Below are 8,993 nucleotides of genomic sequence, written 5' to 3' on the forward strand. Positions count from 1 at the left end.
GAATGTGATTGCCAATGCATCATTGTCTTCTTCCATGTTTATTTCAGGTTCTTCATCTACTTGGTTGGATGTATCATACAGGGTTCCAATACCTTCTATTATGTCATTCAAGTTGGTGGAGACCATATTTACAGTATTAGCGTCTTCTTCAAGAGATATTTTCCCTTCTCGAGCTAACCACATGACTCTGTCTTTGAAGATGAAGCAATCATGTATGGGGTGCCCAACCAGACGATGGTATTTGCAATAATTTGGATCGTCTGTCCTCCCTGCTTCATTTGGTCGCTTCATTTCTGGCAACTCGATAAGCTTTTCTTTGAGCAGGTCATCAAAAATTCCTGAAACATCAGAGTCTAAGAAAGGGTATTGCTTTTGTTGCATTTCTTTCAAGGTAAGTCTTCTTTGCCCCATGTCTCGGGAAGAGTTCTGATTGTCTCGTGAAGTGTTCTGGTTGCTTTCTTGATTAGCTTCTTTCTTTAGAAATTTCACCGAAGTTGCCTTAATCGCCATAGATTCATTCTTTGGTGCTTTGTCATATGGTTTTCCTCCTTTCTTGAATTCTGGCTTGAATTTGCTAGACTCCTGGATTGGTGGTCCTTCGATCCCGCTTGCCATCATGCTCAACTCCATATCATGAGCTCTAGTGGCTAGTTCCTCGAATGTTCTTGGCTGGATTCCTCGCAAGATGTATTGCAAGCCCCAATGCATCCCTTGAATACACATTTCGATGGCAGATGACTCAGACAATCGGTCCTTGCAGTTGAGACAAAGGTTTCTCCATCGGTTGATGTAATCAATGACTGGCTCTTCTTTGAATTGACGCGAACTTGTGAGCTCCACCATGCTGACAGTTCTTCTAGTGCTATAGAAGCGGTTGAGGAACTCATGCTCCAGTTGTTCCCAACTATCAATTGAGTTTGATTCTAAGTCGGTGTACCAATCAAAGGCATTACCTTTCAATGAGCGAACAAACTGTTTGACCAAATGATCTCCATAAGTACCAGCGTTGTTGCATGTTTCAATGAAATGAGCCACATGTTGTCTCGGATTTCCTTGGCCATCAAATTGTTGGAATTTGGGGGGCTGATAACCAAGAGGCATCCTCATACTGTCAATTCGCCGAGTATATGGCTTGGAGTAAGTTAACGATGACTTGGAGCTTCCATCGGAGTTATTCTTCATTGTTGCTTCGATGAACTCTTTGAGTTGGTCAATGGGAATGAGGCCACCAGACGAGAAGAGAATGTCTTTTCCTGAAGGCCTTTTTCCATCACTCTTTGATTTGTCTTTGGAGATTTCTTCATCGTTATTCTCTCCATCTTCTTCGCTTTCTTCGCCTTCCCTATCGTTGTTGGCGTGGCTTGAATCTCCTTTTTCTCCTTTAAGCTTTGCAATCTGGGCATCTTGCTCTTGGATGTGCTTGGTTAGAGATTCAACCATCTTTGTCAAGTTCAAGAGTTGTTCCTCCATGGTGGAAGTGTTTGTCATCATGACACTTGCATGGAGTTGATAATTTTCAGTGGGGAATGTGAAGCTTCTCTCAAAGTTGTCATCTTCTTCATGGATAGATGGAAGACGGGAGGTCGTCTTGGACACCTCTTGCATCAATTTTGCTTTGCTTCGCGTGATCACACCGATGCTTTCCGAAGAACCTTTAGATGAAGCTGGAGCAGTTGCATTTGGTTGAATGGACATTGTTCAAGATTTTTGGTGAAGAGTAGAGATGAGAGGTAGAGATGTCCCACCGGGCGTGCCAAAATTTGTAAACACAAATTTTTGTATTTCAATTTGATAAAATACAAAATGCTTTACAAAGATAATTTGATAGAATTTGAAGATAGATTTATGCGGGTTGCAATCTCTAGTTAATCCTCTGATTCTTCTCTTCCATTTGATTCTTGAACAAATTCGAAGGTTCTTGAAATACTTGTTTTGATGACGCCGATCCAAAGGACTTAAGTCATGATTTTGGATTGAACGTTGAACTTGATTTGATTTGAGAAGAACGTCCTTAGAAATTTGTAAGAACGCCTTGAAGCTTTGGGACTTGGTTGATTTGATTTGAGGAAGATCGTTCTTGGAATTTGTAAGAACGCCTTGATCACTTGAAGATTTGAAGGTTTGATCACTTGAAGATACTTGAAGAATACTTGAAGATTTGAAGATACTTGAATACTTGAAGATTTTGAAGGATACTTGAAGATTTGAATGCTCAAATACTTGAAGATTCGAAGGATACTTGAAGATTTGAATACTCAAACGATTGAAGATTTGAAGGAGACTTGAACGTTAGATAGAATTCTTCAAGATACTTGAATACTTGGAAGAATACTTGAACTCTCCAATTCTTCGCCTCTTTCAACTTGCGATACTAGAGAGAATTCTTTATACTCTTCGATCTTCCGTTCCTTCATGTTGTGATAATGAGCACCCCAACACCTCTATTTATAGATTTTAGAGATGGGCTTCATGGGCTTTATGGGCTTTGGGCCTCCATGTATGGGCCTTGGGCCTTAGGTGGCCAATAAGCCCATTAATTCATTATATTAAATATTAATCATATATATCTATTTAATTAGGAATAAAATCCCATTTAATAAAATAGAAAATATAATTGAATATTTAATTCATGAATTTATACGTGGCACGATTTAATTCGACGACAATTTAATTGTCTACATATAGCAAATTAACCCTAAATTTAATTATTTAAAAACATACTAGAAATTAGCAATCAAATTAGAACAAATATTGTCATTTGAATCCTTTACGATCTCCGGCATTTGTAGAATCCTACAAAACTTTAGGCCCATAAAACTTACTATTAAACCCAAATCTGCAACATTGCTGACTATATCAACTGCGATTTCTCTTTGGTCAAAAGGTCAACAAGAAACGCTGTAGACAAAAGCAAAATTGAAAATTCATTTCTGATATTAGCTATCCCTCATTTCCTTTTTCCTTCAAAATCAAGCAACACCATTTCGGTGAAGAACGAAAAAGGGGGAAAAACAATGGGCGATCACATCGCAAAGGGCCAAGACTTCGAGAAGAAAGCCGAGAAGAAGCTTAACGGCTGGGGCCTTTTCAGCTCCAAGTATGAAGACGCCGCCGATTTATTCGATAAAGCCGCTAATTCCTATAAGCTCGCCAAATCATGTAACCAATTTTACTTTCTCTCTGCTGATTTCTAGTTATCGATGATGAACTTGCACTATTCCGATTTTGTGTGGTCTGATATTATTGCCTTCCCGTCCGTTTTCCTTCGTCCAGATTGATTAGTGGAAGAAAAGTTAATTCTGAATGATTGTTTATAAGAATCAGATTGCTGTAATCCTTCTTTTTGGATCTAAAATTTAGTGCGGAAAGAGTTGCGGACTTTGGTAGTTACTCCTTTTCGGACTGTAAAGTGCCAATAATTTAGATAGTTTGCATCATTGAATTAAGAAATAAAGCAAATCCAGTTCAATCGGTAACTTTCTAAACTATCCCGTGATAACTTTAATTTGTGTTCTCTTCAAAATTATACTGAACATTTTTTACATTTCCAATGGTTCAAGGTAACTTTCATTATCTAGTAATTGGCTTCCTTTTATCCTGGTCGGCATTACTCATTGGTGCATATCATTTGTAATTTTGCAACTTCTGATTATTCTGATATTAGAATGCAAGCTTCATCATTTTTATATTATGCTTATTGTTTTCGAATTATGATTATTGATTATTTTTCAGTTTGATACACGTCAGTAGTTTTTGATTTATCTTAAAAGCTTCTTTTCCGAAAAAAGGAACAGAAACTACAAATATTTAGAGGCTTCAGGAAATGTCCTCATTATCTCAGCAAATTAATGTCGAAACAATGATTTTGGTTCTGTATGAAATTGTAGTTTTCTTTATCAGGGGATCAGGCTGGAGCAGTGTTTGTTAAGCTGGCTAACTGCCACTTGAAGGTTAGTTTTCTGTAGGAGTGTGTCTTGCTTGTGCTTCGCTGCAAGGTCACTTTTTCCGTCCTCCCATCTGTTTTGCATTTTGTAAATGTGTTTCATTGTATTTCTATTTTCAGTTGGATAGCAAGCATGAAGCTGCTAATGCATATGCTGATGCTGCCCATTGCTACAAAAAGTCCAATATAAAAGGTATGTTTGTAAGAGTAATCAATCTTTTATTTTAAAATAAACAGCAATTGTTGTTCTCTGTACCTAAATGCCATTTAGTTTTTCGAGGCATGTTACATTTTATTGGATGGCTCATTCCCCTCTTTTATGTTGTAGATGGTTATTTTCATTTCGTAGCAACGAAGTTATCTGGCAATAACTGACATTCATATTTTTGCAGAGTCGATATCATGTCTCGAGCAATCTATAAATTTGTTTCTTGATATCGGGAGGCTTAATATGTCTGCCAGATACTACAAGGTAAAAATCTTAGAAATACATCTGTTTGTATTGTGCAACATGAATCTTTTGTTAGCAGTCAAGGTGTGCTGCTTATTGTTAGATATTAATGAAGATTTGATCCGCTGCCTTATGGGCATGCCAATGATGGCATTGAATATCTAATCATTGATGTGATTAATAATTTATGTTAGTATTCTGAATGAAAATGACTGGGCATTTTTGCTTTGCAGGAAATAGCTGAACTGCATGAGCAGGAACAGAACTTAGATCAGGCTATTGTTTATTATGAAAGAGCTGCCGATCTCTTCCAAAGTGAAGATGTAACAACATCAGCAAATCAATGCAAACAGAAAATTTCTCAATTTGCTGCTCAACTGGAACAGTTAAGTTTACCTGTTCTCTCTGCATAATCAAGTGCTGCTATCTCCTGTTTTATATGTTCACACTAAAATCATCTATGGCTGTTTTTTTGCTTATTCATTTTTTTCATGCTTCATGAGTATTTCTTATCTGGTTCGGAAATGTGTCACTTTTCTAGTTATATAAATTATGAAAAGTTGTGATTTCATTATTTATGCATAGACAAATGTACCAAATTGACCAAATTGAAACAATTAAAGTTTCCCCCTATCAAACATCTTTAAAAATAAATTCTACCTATCTCATGAAAGCACTGCAGCCAAGTAACCAAATCCATGATTTATGTGAGCCTTGCGGTCATGATTTTGCAGGGTTTCATCTACTTGGTTATGCCTTTTCTTATATGTTGTACACCATAGCCCATACAGTTAATTTTATTAAGAGGATATTGGAAAAGCTTATCTTAATGATCTTAGAGGCTTTGGATCATGTAATGTGTTAAAATTGCAAGTATTATGACCTTGTTATGCGTACAATTATGACAATTTTGCACTTAAGAATGTTAGTTGAAAAAGTTTATAAGACCTTAAAAGTAAAGTTGGATTTCTTCATTTTCAGTAATTAACTTTTAATAACTTAACATGTTTCTGTGGGAGCCTTAATGATTAAAATTTTTCTAAACACCTTAGAAGCCTAGAATGTCCAACATCTTTTAGATATGAGCTTGCCAAACATTTTTGAAGTTGAGTGGCTTTTTGATGTTCTTTTGTGTTGCTTATGTATTGAGGTTCTTCCCTTTTAAACAATTATTGTGATATAGTGTTCCAGAGAAGCCAGAGAAAAGTGTTTCAAAAATATTATAGGCTAGGCTTTGAAGGTCTAAGATTTTTAGCTAGTATGGTTCGAGCTTCATGTTCGGACATTTTCTCAGATACCAAAAGGCTATTGATATTTATGAAGACATAGCACGACAGAGTCTCAACAATAACTTGCTGAAATATGGAGTCAAAGGGCACCTTCTTAATGCTGGTATTTGCCAGCTTTGCAAGGGTGATGTTGTTGCGATAAACAAGGCATTGGAGAGATACCAGGTGCATCCTTATTTTCTACACATTTACAGCACTCTTCTGTTTGGATTTTCTGGATAAACATTTTTATGTGTTTATAGGAATTGGATCCTACATTCTCTGGAACCCGAGAGTACAAATTGCTTGCGGTATGTTATGGCTGCTAAAAATTACATTCCTTTTTCCTTTTTCTCATTCTCTTTACTTTTCTCTATGTCTACATCTTCCACTCTTGGAAAATGGATTTTCTATCTTTAAACTTGTGTGTTACATTTTCATCTGTCATGTTGTGGCTCTTGATCTATATAACAAAACTTTATATTGAACTGTATTTGGATTTGGTAGCCCCTCCAAAAGTGATTGTTTTACCTGATAATGTCTTTGTGTGTGTTGTTTGCAGGATTTAGCGGCTGCTATTGATGAGGAAGATGTTGCTAAATTCACTGATGCTGTCAAGGAGTTTGATAGCATGACTCAGCTGGTAAGTGTGTTTGTTTTCATTTCTCTGAACTTGAATTTCGTTCCATTTTTTGTTGCATATCATGTTTTGAATATCCATTGTTTGTCTTTGTTTTAAATCTTCTGCATATGTACCCTTTATAAAGCTCTGATAATTGCATAATGTACACTTTTAATGTATTATGTGTACGATAATTTCTCTTAACACCTTGCATATATATGATATATTAAGCTTGGCTTCTATTTTCCCCATAGGTTTCATTTAGTGAGAGCTCAGACTTGTGCATTTCATTTTGCATTTGGTAATTATTATCATATAGTTTTTCTTTTACTTCCCTATCTTGGGATTCTTCAACCCCACTGTATTCCGAGGAAAGCTCGGGAGAGTGATATAAAGATAAGGAACAGGATCGAGAAAGACAACCTAAGAAATATGGTTCTATGGATGAAAGTTTTCAAGACAAATCTTAGTTTATAAAGTCTGGAGATCTATCACTGAATGTATAGTTCACTGGTAGAGAATCAAGTCTCATATACTGCCTTGTTATGGTTGATGCATATCTCATCATTATGATTTGTTTTAAGTTTTATTTACCATTCCTAGTCTAAAAGACTATGCTTAACATGAATCTATGGCTCCCATCTATTTTCCTGTATCCTTACTATGTTGCTTTGCATGAAACTGAAGTTACTATGCATTGGATCAATTACTCTCGTCAATATTGTGTAAAAAGACGCACATTCCTTCATATGTTTATGCATAGACTTCAGATATTGTATATTTTCTATACCCTATATAGCATGCGAGTACATTTTGCTATGAAACAGTGGTTTCTTAATTCTCTTTTGGGGGTTGGGGATAGGAAGACTTAGTGAAGTAGAATTGAATATATGAACAGAAGCTGTTTAGGTTCAACAGGCACGGGTGATATTGCAAGGAAGGCAATGCATCACTATATGCTAATGTTCTGATCGAACTAAACCTCTTTAGCTGGCTTTGTCTTCATAGTTAACTCCGAAATCTTCAGATTAGTAACTTTTCTCACTGCGATGTAGGATGCTTGGAAGACAACACTTCTACTAAGAGTGAAGGAGGCCTTGAAGGCGAAAGAGATGGAGGAAGATGATCTCACTTGAGTTTTATTTTCCGTACCGTGCGGATTTTTCTAAGTCCACGAGATTGTTTTGATTGTTGCCCTGTGGATTTGCTGTTTGGAGATTCTGTGTGTACTATAACAACGATATCTTGTTTGGTGTGAAAGTGTTTACGAGATCCATGACCATATATGATTGTTGTAACTAATATACCATTTCATGTTTTCGATGTTGATCGATTTTCATCCTAGAGTGAACATTGTTTCTGTGATTAAATTGCTAAATACCGTGTTAACAAGTTTACAATTACATTGAATTTTCATCGTCGAATAATGCTGGTGTTGAATTTAAGGGAGTTTGATTGATAAGGGATGTTTTTTTAGGGGGATTGATAAGGGATGTTACGTAAGCTTCAATAGCTTATAAGATATTGCAAGAGTTTATAAAATATATTGTGTCAAGAATGTATAAGTTATCAAAGTGGTTGAATAATTGAGCTTATTTGGCATCCAAATGCAACCTGCCTAATTCGAATTTCCCTTTAAATAACTCCAAAATTTATAAATTCAAACAAAATAGAGTGCTTATAAATAGAAAATCAAAGCTGAACCCTCTATATCAGTTCACAACTTCTAAAAACATCAAAATGAGCAAGAAAAAACTTGACGACAGATGAGAGGCAGTAGGTGGTTCAATTTCTTCTCAAGGGCAGCCTCAATGGAAAGCCGACAAAGGAGAAGATCTTAGAAGTCTATCTCAAGTATTCCAAAATTAGACACACCATTAATCTTCTTTGGGCTACATCAATGAAGCAACAAAACGAAGGTAAAGTGATTTATTTGCAAAGTGCAAAGATAAGAAACCCAAGAGCTAAAAGAATGCAAATTGACTTGGAATTACTCTCAAGTTTAGAGCTACAAAAACGCTCAACAGTTAGAAAATTAGCTCAAGGTTTTGACTTTTCTAAGAGCAGAATGGGAAGGTGGATTACTAGAAGGCTGATCAAAGCTCACACATCAGCCATAACTGCTCCAAATAAGACTAGAAGGTATCTTAGATAGGATTCAATCCCTACAGAATACCATAGGTATTGACATGTTCGAAGGTGCAAATGAGCTTGCGCAAATGGGTAGTGAAGACAATCAATAGATGCGATTTTTGTAAATGCAGCAAATCTTTTTGTAAATATCATAAAGTTTCTGTATTAATTATAAATACATATCCTCTTTTCGTAAATGCATACCATCTTTTTGTAAATACATTAAATATTTTTGTATGAAGCATGAATAATGCATTCACATTTAGAGGGTGTTTGGCTAAGCTTATTTTAAAGAGCTTATAAACTCTCGGAGCTTATAAGATGTAGTTTCTTAAGAGCTTATAAGTTGTCAAAGTGTTTGGATAATTGAACTTATAAGTTAGAGAGAGAATTTTTCGCTAGAGAGAGATTTTTTTTGCTAGAGAGAGAAAATCGAAAAGAAATGAAATTGAATGATATACGATGAAAATAATAAATTACAGATGAAAAATATTTGTAAAATGATTGTTGCATATGAGATTATAAAAAAATAAGTTGGGGTAGAAGAACTTATTTTTTGGGAAGCTTATAAGTTCT

General features: G+C 35.6%; 1 protein-coding gene across 1 annotated transcript; it reads left to right on the plus strand.

Moving 5' to 3' along the window:
- The first annotated feature begins 2,802 nt into the window (after positions 1–2,802).
- On the plus strand, positions 2,803–7,628 carry LOC131020064 (alpha-soluble NSF attachment protein-like). Its single transcript, XM_057948708.1, has 9 exons — positions 2,803–3,159; positions 3,901–3,950; positions 4,064–4,136; positions 4,336–4,415; positions 4,628–4,779; positions 5,689–5,848; positions 5,926–5,973; positions 6,225–6,305; positions 7,340–7,628. Exons 1-9 carry the CDS (start codon positions 3,015–3,017, stop codon positions 7,418–7,420), a joined length of 870 nt encoding a protein of 289 aa, XP_057804691.1. The 5' UTR covers positions 2,803–3,014; the 3' UTR covers positions 7,421–7,628.
- The last annotated feature ends 1,365 nt before the right edge of the window (positions 7,629–8,993 follow it).

This window comes from Salvia miltiorrhiza, chromosome 4, assembly GCF_028751815.1.
Source record: "Salvia miltiorrhiza cultivar Shanhuang (shh) chromosome 4, IMPLAD_Smil_shh, whole genome shotgun sequence".
Taxonomy (NCBI): Eukaryota; Viridiplantae; Streptophyta; class Magnoliopsida; order Lamiales; family Lamiaceae; genus Salvia; species Salvia miltiorrhiza.

What these genes read in the sequence shown, in the direction of transcription:
- LOC131020064 (XM_057948708.1), top strand. Translation starts at nt 3,015, where the DNA reads ATGGGCGATCACATCGCAAAGGGCCAAGACTTCGAGAAGAAAGCCGAG. An exon ending in TGGCTAACTGCCACTTGAAG is followed by an intron (nt 3,951 to 4,063) that starts GTTAGTTTTCTG and finishes TTCTATTTTCAG; the next exon opens with TTGGATAGCAAGCATGAAGC. An exon ending in TTTGCTGCTCAACTGGAACA is followed by an intron (nt 4,780 to 5,688) that starts GTTAAGTTTACC and finishes ACATTTTCTCAG; the next exon opens with ATACCAAAAGGCTATTGATA.